Source organism: Notechis scutatus, chromosome Z (genome assembly GCF_049901735.1).
Source record: "Notechis scutatus isolate UNSWTSFEM ecotype Mainland chromosome Z, rNotScu1.2, whole genome shotgun sequence".
Taxonomy (NCBI): Eukaryota; Metazoa; Chordata; class Lepidosauria; order Squamata; family Elapidae; genus Notechis; species Notechis scutatus.
Window position 1 is genome coordinate 5,999,301 of NC_142025.1, and position 26,075 is coordinate 6,025,375.

The following is a 26,075-nucleotide window of genomic DNA, read 5'->3' on the forward strand; positions in this document are numbered from 1 at the left end:
GAATAGAATAGAATAGAATAAGGGATAAGAATAGAATAGATTAGATACGATGCTGGAATGAAGAATAGAATAGAATAGAATAGAATAGAATAGAATAGAATAGAATAGAATAGAATAGAATAGAATAGAATAAGGGATAAGAATAGAATAGATTAGATACGATACTGGAATGAAGAATAGAATAGAATAGAATAGAATAGAATAGAATAGAATAGAATAACAGAGTTGAAAGGGACCTTGGAGGTCTTCCAGTCCAACCCCCTGCTTAGGCAAGAAACCCTACAACACCTCAGACAAATGGTCATCCAATCTCTTCTTAAAAACCTCCAGTGTTGGAGCATTTACAACTTCTGGAGGCAAATTGTTCCTCTGATTAATTATTCTAGCTTCCATAAGGTAAGAGAAACTTACCTTCCATAAGAAAAAAGGTTGCTGGTCACTTTAGGGAACTATCGCTAAATATTTTTAACTAATCCAATCCAGGATTTTATGTTGGATTTGAACTAGAGAATCAGGTTCAGCTTCCTTTCAGCAATCACAGATTGTGATCAGTTGCTTGTTTCATTCATTCAGTGTAGAGTACACTCGTATGTACTCCAGCACTTGACTGCTTCAAAACTCATTGAATTAGGTATTCAATGTGTTCTGACGCAGAAATTTTATCCCAGTGCTTCTCTTTTTCCTGGTAGTCAACAAGCAAGAAATAATTTGCAGACTCTGGTTGCCTCGTGACTCGCCAGTTTTACTGGCTGAAATAGTGGGCCACGTGGTAAGTCACGTGGTTTTATTGGCACTTGTTGGTTTTCATATTTTTCGCATCTTCCAGAATGAATTACCAAGGGGTAGCGAAGTACAAGTATGCTAATTTAAAATGTGGCTTGGTGTATGGTTTGAACTAAACTATAATAAAATATGCCATCTAGATTCTTTTTATAGTAAGATAGGTGACAAATAATAAATTTAATAAAGAAAATAAATTTAAAAAATAAAACAAATCTGTCCCACCTGGGAGAAGGTTACTGCAAAATCCCCATTCCCTCCCCACCCCACTAACCTGCTTTCCAGCTCCGTTCTCCTGTGTAGGGCAACCGAAGGAGACCCAGCCAATCAGCTGGGACTCAATGGGAGGCAGAGAAGAGATGGGGGCTGGGCCAGATAACAGATAATCAGAGTTGGAAGGGACCTTGTAGGTCATCTAGTCCAACCCCCCGCCCAAGTGGGAGACCCTACACCATTTCTGACAAATGACAGTCCAATCTCTTCTTGAAAGTCTCAAGTGATGGCGCTCCCACAACTTCCAAGGGCAAGTTCTGTTCCATTGGTTGATTGTTCTCACTGTCAGAAAGTTTCTCCTTATTTCCAGGTTGAATCTCTCCTTGTTCAGTTTCCATCCATTGTTTCTTGTCTGGCTTACAGGCGCTTTAGAAAGTAGCTTGACCCCCTCCTCCCTGTGGCAGCCCCTCAAATATTGGAAGACCGCTATCCTGTCTCCCCTGGTACTTCTCTTTACTAGACTAGCCAATCAGAGGGCGGTTCTCCAAACTACTCAAAATTTCCGCTACCAGTTCTCCACAACTGGTCAGAACCTGCTGAATACCACCTCTGTACTGTGCCATCATGGCTCTTTGTCATGGTGGCACAGTTGTCAGAAAAGTTGCAAATCACAGTCCTGTGATGTCTGGCTTAATGATGTACCACTTAATGATGAACTTTCCAGTCCCAATTGTGTTCATAAGATGAGGACTGCCTATGTCTTGATCCAGCCTATCTCAAAGGATAATTGTTATGGAACTAAAGTTTAAGATAGGAGTATTAATCTGTTCTGCATTATAAAAAGGAGGAGGAGAGGGGACCTAAAGATGGAAATATAGACAACATACATAACAAATTGGAAAGGTCTAAAATTCTCTTTTAAACCACCTTCAGCAACTGTCCCTTTTTAGACAGATGTCAGAAAGCTAGGTTTTTCCACAAAACGCCTTTAGATCTTAAGGCTATGAATAATAACTTGAGTAGTGTTTTTCATTATATGAGATGGTTCATTGTAAGTGAATACTGGACAACTCAATAAAAGAGAATACAAGTAGTCCTCAACTTACGACCACAATTTAGCCCAAAATTTTTGTTGCTAAGCGAGAAATTTGTTAAGTGAGTTTTGCCCCATTTTAACAACCTTTCTTGCCACAGTTGTTAAATGAATCCTTGCCATTCTTAAGTTAATCACATGGTTGTTAAATGAACCTGGTTTCCCCGTTGACTTGGCTTGTCAGAAATTTGCAAATGGCAACCACATGATCCTGCAACTGTCATAAATATAAGTCAATTGCCAAGCAGCTGAATTTCGATCATGTGACCATGGGCATGTTCCAATGGTCATAAGTGTGGCAAAGGTCATGAGTCACTTTTTTCAGTGCCCGGGGTGGAATTCTACCAGTTTGGACCGGTTCTATAGAACTGGTTGTTATGATTCTACACAGTTCGGAGAACCGGCAAATCGTGCCCCTGGCTGGCTCCGCCCCTCTCCACCCGCCCCCTCCCCTCCCAGCCAGTTCTTTATCGTGCATGCCCAACATCGCTGACCGCATTCTCCCCGCCCAGTCACTCCTGAAGGTATTTCTTTCCCCACTCCCAACGATCAGCTGTTCCGATCACCAGCTGTGCCAGGATCCCCCTCGCTGTCTTATTGCTTTGCCCAGGAGGCAAAAAGGGGTACGGGGGGGAACGGGATGTGTGTGCTGCACTCCACCCCACTCCATGCTCCATTTTTTACCTTTCGGGGCTCCAGGGAAGCTCGTTGGGAGCAAAAACGCCCCCCAGGAGGCCCAAAAACAGAGTGTGGGAGTGGGCTGCGTGCCTGCGGGAGCAAAAATGCCAGGAGGCCCAAGAGGCAAAGAAAAGACGGGGGAGGGGCTGCAAAAGAAAGAAGCCATGACCACCCTGTCACATGGCCCTGCCCACTTAGCCATGCCCACATAAGCGGTTATTTAAAAATTTGAATCCCACCCTTGTCAGTGCCATAGTAACTTCAAACAATCACTAAGCAAACTATGAGGACTAACTATGTATGTAGCTCAGGGTTCAATGCTGTGAATTTGGTTGTTTCCTTTCAGCATTTTATGACACTAACATCAGTATTAGTGAGTGTGAGTTTGCTCCCTGTTTATTTAGGTAGCTTTTATATTATATAGAAAAACTTGTGTATATAGGGTAGCTACCAAGCAGGGGTTTTCTTCTTGATTAGGGTGTTGTTCTTTGCTTGTTTGTCTGGTATAAATCTGTTAATCTGGATGCTGGTGTTAGAGACTATGAGTTCTGGATTTTTTTTTCCTTCTTGCTTTTTTGTTTTCTCCTTTGATTGGTGTATAAATATGGTTTATTTCTATATGGCTGTTGATGGCTTTTTTGTCTGAATGGCAATCTTCCAGAAATTTCCTAACATTTAAGGATTTGGCTTGGTCTAGTAGTAATACTGGCAATTTTCCAGTTAGTGAGTATATGTTTAGGCTGCCTACACATGAAATAATTGTGATCTTCCTTTTCTGCAAGGCACTTTGCTATACACAATGAGTAATATATGTTATGTGATAGCAGTAGCAAGAATAGCTGAACAAAGCTAGAGAGATTCCTAGAAATTGATCAATTCTCATTGCTGGCTAGCAATAAATCTATAAAAACAGTTTATATACAAGAAAAATTTTTGGTGGGATAATGAATGCTGGAAGCTTTATTGAATTATACAGCAAATGCAGAAAAGTTTCTCTTTGAAAGATCACTTTACTAGGTAGATTTGATTACATTTCAGTAGATCATGTGTTTTCCCCAGCCATATAAATTTAGTCTATGCTTGTTGGGTCTTTGCTATCTACTCACCTTTTAAAGGCACAGCTAGACCTAGTCAAAAAAAAGTTTGCAACTTTACTTTTATGTTAAAACACTGGAAAAACAAAGCTTTAAAGGGATATGAGCTGAAAGGTCAATTGATTTTTTAAAAGATACATAAAAGTTATGGTCCAGGAAATCTTTCTTCTTGCTTGGGAAGTGATAATGAGCATCGAGGTTGCTGTGATGAAAAGTAATTGAAAAAAACGAGCTGAGCATTATTCTATCTGCTATTTCCCCCCTCTCTTTATCACTCTTGCTCACTTTCTCTCTCTCTCTCTCTCTCTCCTCTGTCTCTATCTCTTCCTCTCTCTAGCTCTCTCTTTCTATCTCTATTTCAAAAATAAATTTATATATTTTATTTTCATATATGCAACAATCCTCTATGTAGCACAGTCAGAATAATGGCAGTTAGGCCTCTGCTCATGCATTTTGCTAATAAAACATTCAATTGTACTTTTGTTATAAATGTTCATCCTGATATCTGGACATCACTCCTCTTTCAGGAAGAACAATATGAATTGTAATATTGATTGGAAAATAATGTTTGTTTTTACAAGTAGCAGGATGTGCAGCACTTAAACTCATGTCTAACTAAATGTGCTAACTCCCTGCAGTCCAAGTAAAAGCTGTGGCTACTTTAAGAGTTGCAGCAACTTTAATGAGTGACTCCTCTAAAGCAGCAACACCTTTTATGAACACTAATCCAACTAGAAGCCTAAATGACTCCCTTAATGAACAACAAAGAGGTTTGGGGGAGATTTGAAGCACTGAATAAACAGCCTTAGAAATAACTGTTGCTTACGTAATGTGAGATTTTAATTCAGATCTTAATATTTGTTTATCTTCTCCTTTGTTTTCCAGACATTTATAGTACTGAACAAAGGGAAGACGATCTTTCGATTTAGTGCCACTCCTGCCTTGTACATTCTTACTCCTTTTCATCGAATCAGAAAAATAGCAATTAAAATTCTGGTACATTCATATCCTTTTACCTGTTTTTTTCTCTGACCAATATAGTCATTGAACAGTAATGTTATATGGATTTAATTGAGTTGGGTTGCTCTTATTCACTTAGAGCTGAGCCTGAGGGTGTCTTCCAAATATTTTGAAATATAGCTCCAAGATTTTTTCTTTTTATTTTCACAGCCTCAGTCGCATATCAGGGATTATAGAAACTGTAATCCAAAACATCTGGAAGACACCATATTGCTTCCTTCTGCTCTTCTTCTTCTGAATGTATTCGTAGTTGCTGACTGTTGGTCATTACAGACCTGTATGGGGGAAAAGAAGTATATTACTAGCAAAAATGAAACAAAATCTCTCAGTTTATAAACCAGGAGAGCTGAATTTTTTAACACTTGCACAGATAATGCAAATTGAACCCTTTGAATATTTTCCCCTTTATTTTGCATAATACCTCTGTGCAGATTTCCTTTCATTTTGCATAATTTGTTCTGCTATGCTTATCATGGGAAGAGATCACTTTTGATCATTAAATATTGTGCACCCAAGATTGTAGTTATAGAGGTGTGTTTAAAAAAAAATATGTCTGATCGTTGAGCTCCTGCAAGTATATCTATTTTTATTAACTCTTCAGACTTTTAAAGGGTTAAAAAATGGAGGAAATTGTGCTTTTAGTTTAGAAGAATGCTTAAATAGGGGGGATTTTGACTATCTTATTATGTACTAGATTTATGCATATATGTTAATTTTTAATTTTTGAAGCACGAATAATTTTTGAAGAATGCACACAAAGCCTCTTTAAACCATGTCTATTTATCTGTCTTGGGTGAACATAATAAATGGGTAAGTGTGTATTTCATTTTTTCGTTTTCAATGAATGACCTATACTTTTAAAAACAGATCAACCCCCATAATTGCAAGAGATACAGCTTTTCCTGATAAAGTGACACAAAGAGAATGTATTTCAATTATGCACTGATGGAACTGTTAGCTATATTGTATTATGGACATTAATGAAATTTCTTTGATGTGTTGAATTATACATTTTGCTGCTCCCTTTTTTTGTTTTGATATCCTGAAATTGTGGAACAGAAAAAATACCTGTCCAGATTTCATTTTGTAGCTGTGGGAATGTAACTTATTAGTGGGAACAATTTGTGGTATCTTGCAGATGTTTGAAAGTGATGCTGGGAGAATTTTTGTTCTTCATAATGTTTTTCAGATCTCAGTTTGCATACTGTGCACGGAACCATATTTTTAGCCTAATATGCTGGTTTACCCAGCCTTAAGGCTAGCTTATGGGTAAATGTAGTCGTATACATTTAGAGACCAAGGTTAGTTTAATCGGAGTTAAGCTAGGGTTGAGAACAATTGTTGAGAACAGTGTTTCTGAACAGGATATTATTAAATCCACCTATAGATAGTTCTCGACTTAGGACCATAATTGAGCCCAACAAAATATTTAACTGAATTTCCTCTTTTTTACGACCTTTCTTGCTGCAGTTGTTAAGTGAATCTGGCTTCCCCATTGACTTTGCTTGTCAGAAGGTGGCAAAAGTTGATCACATGACCCTGGGACACTGCAACCGTCATAAATCTGAACCAGTTGCCAAACATCTGAATTTTGATGGACATAAGTGTGTGAAACAGTCATAAGTCACTTTTTTCTGTGCCACTGTAATTTTGAACGGTCACTAAATGAATTGTTGTAAGCTAAGAGGCTAACTCTTCTCACTGCCCGGAGTTCAACCCTGATGGGGCTCCAGGTTGACTCAGCCTTCCATCCTTCCAAGGTCAGTAAAATGAAGACCAAGATTGTTGGGGGAAAGATGCTGACTCTGTAAACTATTTAGAGAGGGATGTAAAGCACTATGAAGCGGTTCTGTAAGCCTGTTATTAATTGCAAAGAACAATTACAGTGGCTACCTGGTGGGGAAAAGGCAACATTGGAATAGTGAAGGTACAAAACATTTTGTGTTCATGAGGGTTTGCATAATACCTTTGCAACTCTCCGTGTGTGTGTGTGTGTGTGTGTGTGTGTGTGTGTGTAAGGCATGGTGACATTGACAAAATGTTGTCCAACGTTCTGAATTAGGGAAAACTGATAAAGACTCAAATGATAATTTCATTTCTCCACTAAAGATATTCAACCCATCAGTTTCTTTAAGGGTGGATCTACTCTAAAGACTTACATCAAAAAATGCATACAGGTAGTCCTTGACTTACAACAGATTATTTAGAGACCATTCAAAGTTACAACGACGTAGAAAAAAAAGTGACTTATGACCGTTTTTCACACTTATCACCATTGCAGCATCCCTGTGGTCCCATGATCACACATGGTTTGCAACTGGCATGTATTTATGATGGTTGCAGTGTGCTGGGGTCACGTGATCAGCTTTTGTAAACTTCTGGCAAGCAAAGTCAATGGGAAACTTAAAAACCATGTTACTTATTGAACAATTGCTGTGATTCACTTAACTACCCTGACAAGAAAGGTCATAAAATGAGCGAAAATTCACTTAACTGTCTTGCTAGCAACAGAAATTTTGGGCTCAGTTGTGGTTGCAAGTCGAGGACTATCTGTACTGTACAATAATGTAAGAGTAAAAAGGATAAGGTTATCATTTCACATTTTCTGCAGAAAATTCCAATTTTTCAGAGCAGAAGCAAGCTCATATTTGCAGTTCTTTGAGAGAAGGTTGGGAACATTGTCTTGTAGCTAAGGATTAGACAAAAGGGATATTAGAACCGTGTTGTTGCAGTGGTAGAATGCAGTACTGCAGGCTATTTCTGCTGACTGCTAGCTGTCTGCAGTTTGGCAGTTCGATTCTCAACAGCTCAAAGTTGACTTAATCTCCCATCCGTCTGAGGTGGGTAAAATGAGGACCCAGATTTTTAGGGGCAGGAGGCTGACTCTGTAAACTACTTAGAGAGGGCTAGAAAGCAGTATGAATTGGTATATGTCTATGTGCTATTAAGATACCTTATCCATTATCGGTTTTGAAAATAAAAGCACCACACTGGATATGTTTCACTTTTGTGTGTTTAGTATGGACAAGAATTGCTCCACTTTTATGATAGCAAATAGTAAGTGATATTAGAGAATCCCAAAAGTGAATCAGGATTAAATCTGTGAGGGCCTTGGTGTCTCTGAGCTTGGTTGTTTTCTTGCAGACGTTTCATTACCAAACTATGTAACATCATCAGTGCACCTAGATTACCCTAGTTAGGTACTGAAATATCTGCAAGAAAACAAGCTTTGGGAGCACCAAGGATCCCACAGTTCATCCCAGCACTACCAATATTCTCTTCTTTTGGTAGAGGCGAATGTGGGAGGTAGCAGTAAATCCATGGATTGTAAAATAGCCAGACAAACTGGGGGAAACAATCACAAGCCTAACAATTTCATATTGTGTTGTAGAAAAAGGAGTTGAGATTTAATGTATGCATAAAAATGCAACATACTTGACATTATGCACAAGAATTTATTACATGTTAATGTTAGTCATTTCCCCCTGCAGCCTCTATGCCAGCATAACATTCAGATGTAAGAATTAGACGCAGAGGGAATCCAGAATAATTTAGCCGCCCGAATATCAGCCTATAGCCTGGTAGATATAACACTTGCACTGTAAGCAAAGAGGCAGACACGTTTGGGAAGAAGGTTTGTACAGTTTAGCTGAGGGTCAGGTTTCTTGCTCCCAACTATATTCCTTGGCTACGAGACAAGTACACCTTGTGACATTTTTTCACTGTTCTCGTGGGCTGTTGCTTTTTGCTCTGTGGATGCTGTCAATACAATGAGTCTTTAAGAATGTAAGACCAAGCAAATGTCATTCTTCCCTTGGGTTTACAGGAAGGGATTTCACTCCCCACATCCTGCAGGAATGTGTGGGTGGATTTATACCAACAGTCAGATAAAGTTCTTCTGTCTGGCTTGAAAACATGAACAATGCCAGGGTCGTACTGTATCTATATCAGCACAGAAAGCTTAAGTCTCTAACCTGTATTGCAGCCTGCAATATTTAATGCACGGAGCTGCAGGCAAGAGATGAGATTTGATGACTTCATTCAAGCAAGTGTGTACTTTACAAATTGGTTGAAACAGATTTATTAGAATGCATGTCCTCCATGACTCAGCAAAGCTCGTGTTATGCTTCTGGTTCTCTTGATATTTGATCAAAAGACAGAGCTCACGCAGGATAAATGTAATAAGTCTGCCTCATATTTCAAGAAACATTGGATGAGCTTGTGAGGGGACCCTGGGTTGTGTGCCCTCATTAAATTAGCAACAAGTCAAAAAAATCTCTTCTATGATACTTGAATGGAGCAAACCATTTAAATTGAAAATCAAGCCAGATTGCATGATTTCTCTCCTCTTTTAAAATCAGGAAGGATAATTTATTTTGTTAATCATCGGCGTTTTAGTCCTACTTCTGTTATTGGCCATATTAATCTTATCAAGACAAAGCAGATTTACTTGTGTGCACATTGATGACAGTACACAATTCACAGTGGTTCATGACTAATGGAGACAATAATATAACTCTATTCAGCAATTTTTCTGGCCCTTGTTATATCACCAAGCAGTAATGCTCAAATATTTCAACATACCTTCACTAATGTAAAGTCTATAAAATTGCTTTACTAAAAATAAAAATGAAAACTGGATGCAACTTGCCACATAATAACATGCGATGCTTACCATAAATAGCTTTTTGGTGATTGCAAATGCTTTGGGGCATACAGGTAGTTCTCAACTTAACAACAGTTCAATTTAGTCACTGTTCAAAGTTACAACAACACTAAAATAACCTGACTTAGGACTATTTTTCACATGTATGGCTGTTGCAGCACCCCCATGGTCACATGATAAACATTCAGGCACCTGTCAACTGATTCACATTTATGATGGTTGCAATGTCCCAGGGTTGTGTGATCATCTGTTGCGACCTTTTGACAAGCAAAGTCAGTGGGGAAGCCAGATTCCTCCTCTTCATATTTTCCCCACAAAAACAACCTTGTGAGGTCAGTTGGGCTGAGAGAGAGAGAGAGAGAGTGACTGGCTCATCCAGCTGGTGGGACTAAAACTTGCAATCTCTTGGTTGATTGGCCCAAAGTCACCCAGGTGGCTTTCATGGCTAAGGCAGGACTTGAACTCATGGTCTCCCAGGAATAGTGGAGAATTTTATCTCCTCCAATATCAATACCTATATTCAGGAACTACAGTTAGTCCTCGACTTACAACCATAATTGAGCCCAACATTTCTATTGCTAAGCAATATATTTGTTAAGTGAAGTTGCCTCATTTTACAACTTTTCTTGCCACAGTTATTAAGTGTAGTTATCATTGCAGTTATCAAATTATTAAGGGAATATGGCTTCCCCATTGACTTTGTTTATAAGAAGGTCGTAAAAGGGGATCATGTGGTCTCAGGACACTGCAACCGTCATAAATATGAACCAGTTGCCAAGTGTCCGAAATTTAATCCGTGACCATCAGAATGCTGCAACGGTTGGAAGAGTGAAAAACAGTCCTAAGTCACTTTTTTTCAGTCCCGTTGTAACTAACAGATAACAGATAATCAGAGTTGGAAGGGACCTTGTAGGTCATCTAGTCCAACCACCCACCTAAGCAGGAGACCCTACACCATTTCTGACAAATGGCAGTCCAATCTCTTATTGAAAGCCTCCAGGGATGATGCTCCCACAACTTCTGAGGGCAAGCTGTTCCATTAGTTGATTGTTCTCACTGTCAGAAAATTTCTCTTTATTTCCAGGTTGAATCTCTCCTTGTTCAGTTTCCATCCATTATTCCTTGTCTGACCTACAGGTGCTCTAGAAAATAGCTTGACCCCTTCCTCCTCTCTATGGCAGCCCCTCAGATATTGGAAGACTGCTATCCTGTCTCCCTGGTCCTTCTCTTCCCTAGATTAGCCAGGCCCAGTTCGTGCAACCGTTTATCGTAAGTTTGAGCCTCCAGCCCCCTCATCATCCTGGTTGCTCTTCTCTGCACTTTTTCTAGAGTCTGTTTGAACTTTGAACAGTCACTCAATGAACTGTTGTAAGTTGAGGATAACCTGTATTTCTTGACAGTTGATGAACAGGTCTTAGTACAGGTATCTGTTACAACAGTGCTCCCCGACCTTAGGGGCATCAGGGGCTGGCTCTTTGGAGAGAGTTTTTTCCCACAGGCCAGAAGGGGCATGGTTTTGTGTGCTACCTGCATCCTATGGATGGAGTTTGGGTTGTTTGTGCAGCTTGTTTTCTGGCATGCTGCAACCCAGTGCTGGTCCACAGATAGAGTTGGGGATCCCGGTGTTACAGGTCATGATGCAACCTAAGTGACATACAGTCATAAAGCTAGGGATATGGTTTGCCACAGGGATTTATGTACACTGAGAGCATTTGTACTCAGACAACGGTCCAATCACACTTGGCCAATAAAGAATTCTATTCTATTCTATTCTATTCTATTCTATTCTATTCTATTCTATTCTATTCTATTCTATTCTATTCTATTCTACTCTACTCTACTCTACTCTACTCTACTCTACTCTACTCTACTCTATTTCTATTCTACTCTATTTCTATTTCTATTCTATTCTAATTCTATTCTATTCTATTCTATTCTATTCTAATTCTCTTCTCTTCTTTCCAATATTTATTCTATTCTATTCTATTCTATTCTATTCTATTCTATTCTATTCTATTCTATTCTATTCTATTCTATTCTATTCTATTCTATTCTAATTTCATTTCTATTCTATTCCTAATTCTATTCTATTCTATTCTATTCTATTCTATTCTATTCTATTCTATTCTAATTTCATTTCTATTCTATTCCTTATTCTATTCTATTCTATTCTATTCTATTCTATTCTATTCTATTCTATTCTATTCTATTCTATTCTAATTTCATTTCTATTCTATTCCTAATTCTATTCTATTCTATTCTATTCTATTCTATTCTATTCTATTCTATTCTATTCTATTCTATTCTATTCTATTCTAATTTCATTTCTATTCTATTCCTAATTCTATTCTACTCTATTTCTATTCTATTCCTTCCAATATTTATTCTGTTCTATTCTATTCTATTCTATTCCTATTCTATTCCTATCCTATTCTATTCTATATCGTGGTGCACAGACTGTCCTTTGTCTCTCTCTGCAGACCCCATGTGATGACAGGGGATTACTTGCCTTTCATGGAGAAAAGAAGGAAGCCACATACAGCAAAGTATCTGCCAACTAGTTTACAACAGCCGATACACAACCATTCATTTAGTGACTGTTCAAGGTTACAAGGACACAGAAAAAAAAGCGATACATGACCCTTTTTCCCCGCTCTTGCAACCGTTGCAGCATCCCCGTGGTCATGTGATCATAATGCTTGGCAATGGGATGTATTTATGGCTGTTCCAGAGTCCCAGGGGTCACGGGATCCCCTTTTGCAGCCTTCTGCTGAGCAAAGTCAACGGGGGAAGCCAGGTTCGCTTAACAACCGTGTTGCTCACTTAACAGCTACAGCGATTCACTTCACAATTGTGACAAGAAAGGTTGTAAAACGGGGGCAAAACTGATTTTTCTAACTGTTTCGCTTAGCCAAATAAATTGGGGCTCCGTTGTGGTCGTAAGTCAAGGACGTGCTCTGGAATTTTAATCCTAGGTCTCTCACATTTTTCCAAGGCAGTCTGCAGTCTGCAACTCTCTTCAAGACTGTGGGAGGGTGGTTGTATTGACCGTCCCTCCGTGAAGGAGATTTTTTTTTTTAAAAAATGTGAAAATAAATAAACAAATAGTTAAATCAAGCAATCAAGCAAGCAAACCTGGAAACTACTCGTTCTTGCCTTCAAGAAGAGGTTTAGAACCAGTAATAAAGAACTTAAAATGGCTTCTTTTTTTTTTTTGAAAGAATCATACGCAGAAGAGATAGAAGAGAATATTTATAATTCAGGGTTGAAATGTGGGGTCCTCAGCTTGGTGGTTTTCTTGCAGTTGTTTCATGACCCGATTAGATAACATCAGTGCTAGGAGAAAGGGTTTGCAGGGTGGAAGAGGGAGGGGAAGAAGAGGAGGAGGAGGAAGAGGAAGAGGATGAAGATGATTGTGGGGTGCTCAGTGCTCTCTGAGCTCATTATTCTGCTCCATCTGCCTCTTGTGGAGGCTGCTGTTTCATCGAAGAACAATGAAGATAAAAATCCACTTAGACCGGGGTGGGATTCTACTAGTTCGCACCTATTTGCTAGAACCAGTTGTTAACATTCTAAGCAGTTTGGAGAACTGGTTGTTAGAAGAAATTCCTGGCCTAATCCTGTAAGGAAGGCAGGAAGGAAACATTCTGGTGTTGCTTACAGAAACTGCCTCTCCATTAACCCTTATTACATTCTTGGCAGGACTAAACTTCATGTCTCAGGAACTTCTCTGGATTTCCCCCCCCTCCTTTGCTGGTACTTTGATTGTGTGGAGTGACCATTCAAAGTTATACTGGCACTGAAAAAAGTGACTTATGACCATTTTTCACACTTATGACTGTTGCAGCATCCCCTCAGTCATGAGAGGCCAGGCAAGGAGATGTGTGCCTCGATGTGAGTGATGTTGAGTTGGCCACGCCCAGCCAATAACATGACCACCAAGCCACGTCCACCCAGTCACATGACCACCAAGCCACGCCCACCACCTAAGCCACGTTCACAGAACCGGTTGTTAAAAAATTTGAATCCCACCCTTGCCTTAGACTCAGGACTTCAACTCCAGAGGAAATGATACAAACACAGTTCAGGGGCACTTCAATCAGAATAGAGCTAGAAAGAGCCTTGGAGGTCATCTAGTCTGATTCTCTGCTTAAGCAGGAGACACTATACAAGTGTTTGTCCACACTTCCTTTGGAGCTGTAGAATAGATGACTTTCTTTTTAAAGGGTTCATGTCCTGCTCCCCACATCTCGATATCTGTCTCTTTCTGCAAGTGGATAAAGGTTGCTCTGGTTCATCTTCATCGTTACCCTTAGGGCAGGGATCTCCAACTTTGGCAACTTTAAGAGTTGTGAACTTCAGCTCCCAGCGTGGCTGACTGCAGAATTCTGGGAACTGAAGTCCACAAGTTTTAATGTCACCAAGATTGGAGACCCCTGCCCTTAGCGGCAGTTTTGCTGCTCACCCGGGCCAGAGGTGGTATTCAGCAGGTTCTGATCAGTTCTGGAGAACCAGTAGCAGAAATTTTGAGTAGTTTGGAGAACCGGCCAATACCGCCTCTGACTGGCCCCGCCCCCATCTATTCTCCGCCTCCCATTGAGTCCCAGCTGATCGTCTGGGTCTTCTTTGATTGCCCTGCACAGGAGAACGGAGCTGGAAAGCAGGTTGGTGGGGTGGGGAGGGAACGGGGATTCTGCAGTATCCTTCCCCTGTTATGCCCACCAAGCCACGCCCTGCCCACCAAACCATGCCTATAAAACCGGTAGTAAAAAAATTTGAATCCCACCCCTGACCTGAGCACCATGCACCAATTTATCTTTGTTTTTTCCTGGCCATGAATGATCATCCTGACAAATGAAGAATAGCAAGAAAGGGAATACTGAGTACGTGCAATCCTTGATTTACAACCATTTGTTTAGTGACTGTTCAAAATTACAATGGCACTGAAAAAGGTGACTTAGGACCAGTTTTCACACTTGCAGCATCCCCATGGCCACTTGATCAAAATTCCGGTGCTTGGCAACTGACATGTACTTGTGACAGTTGCACTGTCCCAGGGTCATCTGATCACCATTTGTAACTTTCCCAGCTGGCTTCCAACAAGCAATGGCAAAAGCCACATTCACTGAACAACCACACACAATTCATTTAACAACTGCAGTGATTTGCTTAACAAGTGGCGAAAAGGTCATACAATGGGGTACAACTGAATTAACAAATGTCTTGCATAGGAAGGGAGATTTTGGGCACAATTGTGGTCTTAAGGGTTAAGGGCCATCTGTGTCATTTTAGTTCCTATTTACTGGGCAATTGGAAAGAACATTGACTGGCTCAAGAAAGTGATGTGCACACAACAGTGAACAGAGAGGTGTAAAAATTTTGCGTAGAATTAGTAGTGGTGGGGAAATTTATTTATTTTATTTATTATTTTATTTGTCAAGCAATTATAAGATAATAGGTATAAGTATAAACATAGCTATGAATACATGAAATGGATACGAATAAGAAAAACAAAAAGAAACAATAGGACAGGGATGGTGCGCTTGTGCACGCCCCCTACAGATCTCTTAGGAAGGGGTGAGGTCAATAACAGACAGTCTAAGGTTAAAGTTTTTGGGGTTTGGGGAAGAAACCACAGAGTCAGGTAGAGTATTCCAGACATTGACCACTCTGTTGCTGAAGTCGTATTTCCTGCAATCAAGTTTGGTGCGATTAACCTTGAGTTTGTATCTATTGTGTGCTCTTGTATTGTTATGGTTGAAGTTGAAGTATTCATTGACTGGTAGGACATTGCAATATATAATTTTATATACTATACTTAGATCGGACCGAAGGCGGCGTAGTTCTAGTTTTCTAGGTCTAGAATTTCAAGTCTGGTGGCATAAGGTATTCTGCAATGAGTAGAAGAGTGGAGAACTCTTCTTGTGAAATATTTCTGGACTTTCTCAACTGTATTAATATCAGATACATAATGCGGGTTCCAGGCTGATGAGCTGTATTCAGGTATTGATCTAGCAAATGTTTTGTATGCTCTAGCATACAAAATCTAACAATATTGTGCTGGGGGCTGGCCCTTTAGGCAGGACATGCCAAAAAGTAGGTGTTAAGGATTTCAGGAACGTTGTTTATTGTAGTAAGGTTGAATAAAAGTATCCTGAAAATTTTGCCAGATTCCCCTCTGTTCCACATTACACCAAGCAAAAATCAGGGCTGGGTTATTTTAAGTATCTTTCTTAAGCTTCTCTCTGTCTCTGGACTATGCAAGCAGATTCTCTCATATCTTCCCCCAAGGTCAGTTTTACATTTCTTTATATAGATCCTTCATTCCGGTCAGAAGGCCTGATACAATGGTTTATGCTTTGCATGGAGATATGATTTAATTTTATGACATTTGTCATGAAAGATTTAAGGGCTGTCGGATAGCGGATGGAGTAAATTCTAATGGTCTGGATGGTAGGGTAAGGAGGTTGAATGGCAAGATGGAAGCTAAAATATACGGCGAACCGTTTACTGGAATTGTCTAGTCTAGTGAAAAGAAAGCCTATGGGGTGACATGATAGCAGTGTTCCAATATTTGAGGGGCTCCCACAATAAAGAGGGGATCTACCAATTCTCCAAGGCACCTGAAGGCAGGACAAGAAGCAATGGATAGAAACTAATCAAGGAGAGAAGCAACTTAGGACTAAAGAGACAATTTCCTGACAGTGAGAAAAATTAATCAGTAGAATGACTTGCTTCTGGAAGTTATGTGTGCTCCAATGCTGGAGGTTTTTAAAGAGGAGACTGGACCACCATTTATCCAAAATGGTATGGGGTCTCCTTCCTGAAGAGGGCATTGGATTGGAAGACCTGCAAGACCCTTCCAATTCTGTTATTCCGATTCTACCTAAATAGCAGCAGGAGCTTCCTTCTGGTAGGAATATTCATGTTGGCACAAATGATCTCGCAAGGTAGGATAATCGTTCATGGGAAATGACAACTTGTCAGGAGGTTCCTTCACTAGCATTAGGAGCCTCGGTGGCGCAGAGGTTAGAGTGCAGTACTGCAGGCTACTTCTGCTGACTGCCAGCTGCCTACAGTTTGGCAGTTCGAATCTCACTAGGCTCAAGGTTGACTCAGCCTTCCCTCCTTCCGAGGTGGGTAAAATGAGGACCCAAATTGTTGGGGGCAAGAGGCTGACTCTGTAAACTGCTTAGAGAGGGCTGGAAAGCACTATAAACCGGTATATAAGTGCTATTGCTATTAGAGTGGACTCAGTTACTTTTGAAGTCCTTCCATATCTACAAGATGAAGAGTCTAGTTAATACAGGTAATCCTTGACTTACAGCCATTCATTTGGTGACTATTGAAAATTAGAACAGTAGTGATTTATGGTCCCCCCCCCCATTCTTACAATCTGCAGCATCCTCACGGTCATGGGATCAAAATTTGAATGCTTGGGAAATGACACATATTTATGACGTTTGCAGTGTCTCAAGGTCATGTGATGAACTTTTGTGACCTTCTGATAAAGAAAGTCAATGTTAACTAACTTAACAACTGTAATCATTCAATTCACATCTGTCTCAAGAGAGGTCCTAAAATGGGTCAAACTCATTTAATGACTGCCTCACTTAGGAACAGACATTTTGGGTTCAATTGTGGTCATATATCATGGACTACCTGTACCTTTATAAGCTTTTGTGGTTGAATATTGTGGCTTAGCTGATAGAGCAGGAATGGCTAATCTTTTCATGGCTGAGAGTTATCTTGTAGGAAGAAAGGAAGGTAGGTGTTTAATGTTTTATTTAAATTAAATATTGTATGTATCCTTAATCAGAATGCATTTCAGAATTGCAGTTATTGTAGGAGATGACCACACTGCGCCTGAGGGAGGGGTCAAATGCATCATAAGTCTCGAATACCTGCGTGCCCTCAAGAGTCCACCTCCCCCCAAAGACCTCTCTTATCTCCTGCTCATTTCTCTTAACAGCTAGTTGGTCAGATTCTTGTAGAGAGCTTGCAATAAATCTTTATGCTCATTTGAACTTCCTAATTTCCCTGGCAGTTGACAGTTATTTTATATTTGGAGCTAAACTCAAAATAAAGAGCAGGTGACACTGATTTTGCCAATCAGCTTCAAATAATGTGCTTGTTAATCTTTCTCTGCCCACAAAGGAATCCACAAGAACCTCTTCCCATTTTCCCTACAGGAGTTGCAATCATTTACCTTCCTCCTGGCATCCTGTTTTCTAACTCATGAAAAAGGTGTGTCAGGAAAGTGACTTTCTTTTGTTGGAAAGAGTAAAGAAAAGTAAGAGACTCACTCTCCAAGAGTTGAATCGGGACCCCAAGCCTCTTAACTTCTTAACTAGATTATAAAAATAAGTGTTCACCAAGTCAATTTGGCAGAAAGCGATGCTGGCCATCTGCAATTCTCTACAGCTATTCATCGGGAGAGATAGATCCCAGGGGAATAACATGTTTTTGATTACTGTTTTTACTCCTGAGTCCAATTACTAGTTTCTAAGTTTTCATGTGGGAATTAGCAGACTAGGTTAGCAACCCAGTGAGTTTTTGAGAGTAGATATGGGGCAGGAAAAAATAATATCCGGTTTCTTCTATTTCTTGCCCCAACAATGGAAAGGGATACCCCCTGCTTAAAAGTTCACCTTTGTGTAATTGAAATAATTGAGTTGTAGATAGTGGGGGTTTTATTGATGCAAGGTTGGAAGGCCATTATCCAGCCTCATTTTATGTAAAGGCATAAAAAGAAGTCAAGACGTGTGGGCAGATGCATGTGGCCAGTGATTAATTAAGCCAAATAGGGAATAATTAAATAGGACACAGGACTGCTTTGGTATTGTCAACAATTCTGGGTAAATACCAAGTTACAGGTAGTCCTCAACTTACAATCATATTTGAGTCCAAAATTTATGTTGCCAAGCAAGACTGTTATTAAGTGAGTTTTGCCCCATTTTATGACATTTCTTGTCTGGCCTCTTAGACATTGTGTAAACAGTTATAACTTGCCTTTTTACAGGAGGACAGAATGATGAGGTTAGTCCTTATCTTCTCTAGACCAATAAGATATTATCCAACAACTCAAATTATTTGTATCTTTTGGAAGAAAAGAAGAAACTGCAATACTTTCAAACAAGGTTCAGGACTATGCCATAAGAGAGAGAGAGAGACTGGCCAACCAGGGGAGGAATCAAAAGGGGAATTAGTCTGGAATCTTTGCAGAGGCACAAGAGGGCAAGGTCTGAAATCTCCCCACCCGCCCAAATGCCATTGAATTTTACCTAATCCCTAATTACCTAATAATGGATGGAAACTGAACAAGGAGAGATTTAACCTGGAAATAAGGAGAAACTTTCTGACAGTGAGAACAATCAACCAATGGAACAGAAGTTGCCCTCGGAAGTTGTGGGAGCGCCATCACTTGAGACTTTCAAGGAGAGATTGGACTGCCATCTGTCAGAAATGATGTAGGGTCTCCCGGTTGGGCATGGGGTTGGACTAGATGACCTACAAGGTCCCTTCTAACTCTGTTAATCCCAAATTGCCAGTCTGGAAAGATTCCTGTGGCATAGACAGGAGGATTAAAATAGCTAATTGAACATGTTATATGTGGATATGGTTGTTCATACCTGACAGATGCAGTACCATCACTTTAATTGAGTTATCATGTTTATGAAGGAATTGAAACGTCCCAAAATTGCTGCTGGCCACCACATTGGGGAAGAAAACTCTCTCTCTCTCTCTGTCTCTTTTCTTTTTCTCTCCCTCACTCTCACATACACACACACTCACAAATACACGCACGAGCATTGTAGATTCTTATTTTCATCCTTTGTTATCCCTTTCCTATTTCTTTCTATTCTAAATTTAGGTTGTAAGTTCCTTGGGGCAAGGAGCTGTCACTTTTCCTTATCCAAGGCCCCTTGTATACCAATTGCATCACTAGTTAGGGTGCCACTTATAATCATTTGCAAGAGAACCCTATTCTCCCAAGCAAGCTTCTGTTTGCTTGGTCCTGTGTTCCTGTCTTTCTCTCTGTCTTTCTCTCTGTTTTTCTCTCTGTCTTTCTTCTTCTTCTTCTTCTTCTTCTTCTTCTTCTTCTTCTTCTTCTTCTTCTTCTTCTTCTTCTTCTTCTTCTTCTTCTTCTTCTTCTTCTTCTTCTTCTTCTTCTTCTTCTTCTTCTTCTTCTTCTTCTTCTTCTTCTTCTTCTTCTTCTTCTTCTCCTCCTCCTCCTCCTCCTCCTCCTCCTCCTCCTCCTCCCTCCTCCTCCTCCTCCTCCTCCTCCTCCTCCTCCTCCTCCTCCTCCTCCTCCTCCTCCTCCTCCTCCTCCTCCTCCTGAATACTCTGTATTTCCTTGTTATGCTGAATTGGCAGCACCACACCTGTGTTCCCATTCAACATGGACCTTATTAAAATGTATTTTAAGAGAAGCTAATCTTGGCTATTTTGTAAGGCTCTCTTTCTCCCCCTCCCCCTTTTCCCCCTAGGAACATTTTTGGAGTAGGAAGTTCAGTTTTTACTGAAAATGTACGTTTGGATTCAGCTTCATCTACAAATGATTGTTTTAGGCTGTAATAAAAAGGAAACTTACAGTTTCTGTTGAAAAGAAAGTGTATTTTGATAAAGGAGAATATTTGTAGCTCAGAGTTGAAATGAAGGGTCTTTGATGTTCTCTGAGCTTGATTGTTTTCTTGTAGATATTTCGTTACCAAACTAGACAACATCACCACTGCTAGAAGTGCAAACCCACTCCCTTCTAGCACTGATGATGTTGCCTAGTTTGGATAACAAAACATCTGCAAGAAAACAACCGAGTTCAGAGGATCTCTCATCAGTAAGATTACATATTTCATTTCAAAGGCCCTTTTGAAGAGAATTGAATACTTAGATCAGATTGGGGTGAACTGTAGGAGTGACAGTGTATTATGAACATGTCCTATTGTTTTCCTTGTATCAACTTGTACTTTTATATCAGTTTTATGTATTTGATATGGTCAATTGACTTAATAAAGCTTCCTTCCTTTCCTTCCTGATTGGAGTAGATTGATTAGAATTTGAATGATAGGTCATAAAAATGTTTCTATTGAAAACTAGTTTGGAGAAATTAAAACAAAAAAAATCTGAAAAAGGCACTTTTAAAGTTACTCCAGTATTGTTGTTAAGAAAACTACTTGGTTTTGTCCATTTAATCACTAAGTGTCAAGTTTCACTTGAGTATGAACCCATGGCGTATCCCCAAGAGATATACACTTGGTCACAAGTTTGAGACCTTTCAGATATTGCTGAACCAATTACAGCCATAATGGTCAGATCTGAAGGATTCTTAGATCAGAAGTTTAGCAACAATTTAATAAAATTAAATAAACACACATTTGAATTCACCAGAGAGAGCAGGGTTCTTAATGATATAAATACTAGTGGTATTTTTATATTGAAAGAAATGAGAAAAGCTTGTATGTATAAAAACGCATTGAACAATATTCAATGACCGACTAGATAATATTTGCAATATTTGATCACTGACTTTGCTTCAAGAATTATTTTCTTGGCTGTATGTTTTTCTGTAAACTTCAACCAAAGTTATATCTGTACTCTCTACTCATACATACATACTGTACGTATGTCTATAGCAAATCCAACCGTTGCCTTTTATTTATGGAAAGGATGAATAAAAGCTGTGAAACAGGAAAAATATTGCAATGTCAGAACAGTGAAAGTGTGAAGAGCTGATTTTTAAATATGTTTTTAAAATTCAAAACTCCTTTAAAGTTATTTCCTTAACTCATACTTCTACATTATTCAGTATGTTTATTATGTGCACTATTTTAACCAACTGTGTATTCATGGCGTGGTCCGAACTTCCTCAGTGGAATAAATACGTGGAGTAAGTATCTTTTCAGAACTTTATTTTTTGTTTGAATTTGTATAATATTAGGATCTTGCTGCATATTATTTATCTAAATTGGGGAGAGGGCAGGTGAGGACTGTCCATGTTTCCTTTGGTCACCTTATTTATATTCTCTAGGGTAATGAATAGTTGGGATGCCAAATCATAAATTTGAAATTTATTGAAAACTTAAATGGAATTAATATCTATTAAAATATATGATTAAATGTGTTTCGTCAGAGTTTTCTCAAATGCATTGACAAAACACAATTGATTCAGATATATTATATAGCTTTTAGAGAGGCGGACCTTTCTAAACTCACTTACCTTTAATTGAATTTGGAAAGTGCATACTACAGATAATATACTACAGATAGTCCTCAACTTATATCAATTCATTTTGTGATTCTTCAAAGTTGCAACAGCACTGAAAATGTGACTTATGGTCAATTTTCACACATACGACCACTGCAGCATTCCCATGGTCACGTGATCAAAATCTGGGCACTTAGCAACTGGCATGTACTTATGATAGTTGCAGTGTCCCAGGGTCATGCGATCACCATTTGTAACCTTCCCAGCCGGCTTCCAAAGAGCAAAGTCAATGGGAGAAGCCAGATTCACCTAATGACCCCATGATTCACTTAACAACTGCAGTGATTCACTTAACAGTATTGACAAAAACACTGAAAATGGTTTTCAAAACTCACTTAATCACTGCCTTGCTTAGCTGTGGAAATTTGGGGCTTGTAAGTTGGGGACTACTTGCAGTCACTGTTGAGGTTAGAGACATCACATCACTCTGCCAGACATTAGAAACACTTTATTGCAGAATTGGATAAGGATCTGATTTGACTATCTATTCATTAATAGGCAATGCTAGAGTGACAGAACTAAACAATCTGGATTTGTATATATAAATACTTCTGAAACTTACCTTTTGTACGAAGGTTTGGTGCGCCAAGACTGCACTTCTGCAAGTTCTTACTGAAATGGATACCAGATGCAAAGACTTAATCTAAGTGCAGTGCATTAAACAATTAGTGTGGCTCATTGCACCAACCAGAACACACTTTTTATTTTTGACTGATGGATGATAAACACAGCCATCTGCTCCTCACTATGGGTGCCAGAAGGAAAGAGGACAAAATGCCCTTCTTCCAGACAGGATCTTAGAGGCAGTCCCAACTTCCAGGCGCAGTGAAAATCCTCTAAAACGGGGCATATTTATCTTCTTTTTGATATACTAACCAGATTTACAGTTGCATGTGATCGAGATCTGTTTTAAAAAGCTGCCCTTACTGTGTTTCTCGTAGACATGGTATATAGGTCGTCCTCAACTAAACAACCATTTGTTTAGCAACTGTTCAAACTTGCAACAGCATTGAAAAAAGTCACTTAAGACTGTTTTTTTTTCACTTGCAGCAAACCTGTGGTCATGTGATCAAAATTTGGCTGTTTGGCAACTGGCATATGATTGTGACAGTTGCATTGTCCAGGTGTTATATGATCACCTTTTGTGACTTTCTGTTGGGGAAGCCAGAATCACTTAACAACTGTGTTACTAACTTAACAACTGAAAGAGATTCATTTAAACAACCATGGAAGGAAAGATGCTATAATGAGGCAAAACTCACTTAACAACTGTCTTGGGCTCAATTGTGGTCATAGGCTGAGGACTATGGCACACAAATGCACATGCAGCCTCCAAATATTTTTTATTTATATTTCCTGTTTCTAAAGCAGCCATGTCCCTCGGAGATGTTGCTGGATTGTAACTCTCAGAATTCTACATCCTGCTTTATTCTGCCAATGGGGAATTCTGGGACTTGATGTCAAAGTGTAGCGAGAAGATATCTTTTGGAAAAAGCTGGTTTAAAAGATTGGCTAAAAGGAGTAGAGATCTCTTCCAGTTGTGTAAATTCAAGATAAAATTAATAGATGTGAGGCATTTCTTGCATTTTTTTAAAAAAAAACCTTTTTGGCGTATGGTACCTGAAAACGAAAATGAAAATTGTGATGTTGGGAAAGATTCTTGAGAGTCCCTTGGACTGCAAGGAGATCCAATCAGTCAGTCTTAAAGGAAATCAACCCTGATTGTGCTTTGGAAGGACAGATGCAATCCTCAGTTGCATTAACAGAGGGATACAATCAAGATCAAGTGAGGTTATAATACCACTCTATAAAGTCTTAGTAAGACCACACCAAGAGTACTGCATCCAGTTTTGGTCACCATACTATAAAAAAGATGTTGAGACTCTAGAAAAAATACAGAGAAGAGCAGGGGTGGGATTCTACCAGTTCGCACCTATTCGCTAGAACCGGTTATTAACATTCTAAGCTGTTCGGAGAACTGGTTGTTAGAAGAAATTACTGGCCTAATCCTGTAAGGAAGGCAGGAAGGAAACATTCTGGTGTTGCTTACAGAAACTGCCTCTCAGTTAACCTTTATTACATTCTTGGCAAGACTAGTCTTCCTATCTCAGGAATGTCTCTGGAGTTTTTTTCACCTTTTTTGCTGGTACTTTGCTCGTGTGGAGTGACCATTCAAAGTTACAATGGCACTAAAAAAGGTGACTTATGACCATTTTTCACACTTACGACTGTTGCAGCATCCCTACAGTCATGAGAGACCAGGTGAGGAGATGCGTGCCTCAATGTGAGTAATATTGAGTTGGCCATGCCTAGCCAATAACATGACCACCAAGCCACATCCACCCAGTCACATGACCACCAAGCCTCACCCACTAACTAAGCCACGCCCACAGAACCAGTTGTTAAAAAATTTGAATCCCACCCCTGGAGAAGAGCAACCAGGATGATTAGGGGGCTGGAAGCTAAAACATTTGATGAACAGTTGCAGGAACTGGGCCTGGCTAGTCTAGTGAAGAGAAGGACCAGGGGAGACATGATAGTAGTCTTTCAATATTTGAGGGGCTGCCCCAAAGAAGAGGGAGTCAAGCTATTCTCCAAGGCACCCAGAGGCCAGACAAGGAATAATGGATGGAAACTGAATAAGGAGAGATTCAACCTAGAAATAAGGAGAAACTTTCTGACATTGAGAACAATCAACCAATGGAACAGCTTGCCCTCAGAGGTTGTGGGCGCACCATCACTTGGCCCTTTCAAGACGAGTTTGGATACCCATCTGTCAGAAATGGTGTAGGGTCTCCTGCTTGGGCAGAGGGTTGGACTAGATGACCTATGAGGTCCCTTCCAATTCTGATTATCTGTTATCTGTTATACCGAAGCTAAAACTCAATGAGGACTCCTTGGAGAAGACCTGGAGGTTGGGAAAGAAGGAGATGGCAAGGAATGAGATGAGGGATAAATAGTGTTATCAACACAATGAACATGAATTTGGCCAGACTCCAGGAGACAGTGGAGGACTGTGGTTGCTGGCGTGCACTGTGTTCCATAGAGTCCCGAAGAGTCAGACGCAAGTTAGCAAGTGAACAACAACAGCAACTTGAAAATGATGGGCAAAAGAATGTATACTGGAGAAAATCAAATGCTAAGTTAACTATGACTGATAGTTACATACTGTTGGGTCAGAAGGATGAACAGTGGCGATAGGGAAGAAAAAGTTGCTGTCCTGCAAAATCATATTTCCAATTCTACTCCCAACTATGGCAATCTTCTTCTACTTGGTATCTATGATGTATGGACAACAACATGCTACTATGCTATCTAAACTGACCTTGCCAGCATAAATGGGTATTGGAGTCCAAAATATCCTGAAGGCACAATATAGGGAAGGTTCATATTAAAGTGATAGTATGAATCAATGCAGCCTAGCCTACAGTTGACTTTCATTTATTGTCAAATTGCCCATACTGAAAAGTGGGTCAGCTTGCTGTAAATGTTTGTGTGGTTGTGTTCAAGTGGCAAATCAGAAGCTGCTGAGTTTCAATTAGTAGTCAGTCTGCTTCTGTTTCAGTTAAGCGACTAGACCATCAATACTGCAAGAACAGAACAGCAAGCCAAATCTCAATCACACAGCTGCATTAGCTTTGCCAGCAGCAAAAAAAAAAAAAAAACACAACAAAAATATTACAGCATAAAAATAAATTAACAATCGGTTTTCAGCACTTCTAGCTGGTTTATAATGGAATTACAACCATGTCCATTGAAAGAAATTGGTCAATCTCAGCTTCAATTAAATTAAAAAACATTCTGAAGTGTGAGCTCCTACAGGCATTATTGAATTGCAACTCCTAACAACCTTAGCCAACATGGCCAGTGACAAAGTATATTGGGAACTGTAGTTCCAGAGCAGCTGGCAGGCTCTAGGATAAAACTAAGGATGAAGAGAGATGGAAACATTGTGAGGAATATGGTAGCAGTAATTTCATAAATACAGAATAACAGAGTTGGAAGATATCTTGGAGATCTCCTGGTCTAATTCTCTGCTCAGGAAGGAGACACTATACCATTCTGGACAAATGGATATCCAGTCTCTTCTTAAAAACTTCCATATTATCATGTCTATTTGTATATGGAGAGAACAGTTATAGTGACAATTTCAAATGTAGTTTTAGGCAGTGTCAGGAGTTGAATGCATGGCAGCGTTCCAATATTTGAGGGGCTGCCACAAAGAAGAGTGAGTCCACCTGTTCTCCAACTCTTGTTATTCTGTAG

At 39.6% G+C, this 26,075-nt stretch overlaps 1 protein-coding gene across 7 annotated transcripts in view; it reads left to right on the top strand.

The window, feature by feature from the left end:
* The window catches only part of LOC113419511 (sodium channel protein type 5 subunit alpha-like), a 377,390-nt gene that overhangs the window by 75,671 nt on the left and 275,644 nt on the right, over positions 1-26,075 (top strand). For 6 of the 7 annotated variants that reach the window (XM_087947840.1, XM_087947841.1, XM_087947843.1 and 3 more), the window contains exon 1: positions 21,347-21,431. In XM_087947840.1, the coding sequence (XP_087803966.1) occupies positions 21,352-21,431 (80 nt within the window). In that variant the 5' untranslated portion in view covers positions 21,347-21,351. Of the gene's footprint in view, positions 1-4,743; positions 4,863-21,341; positions 21,432-26,075 lie in introns of those variants that run through there. The other variant, XM_087947846.1, reaches the window with a different exon arrangement.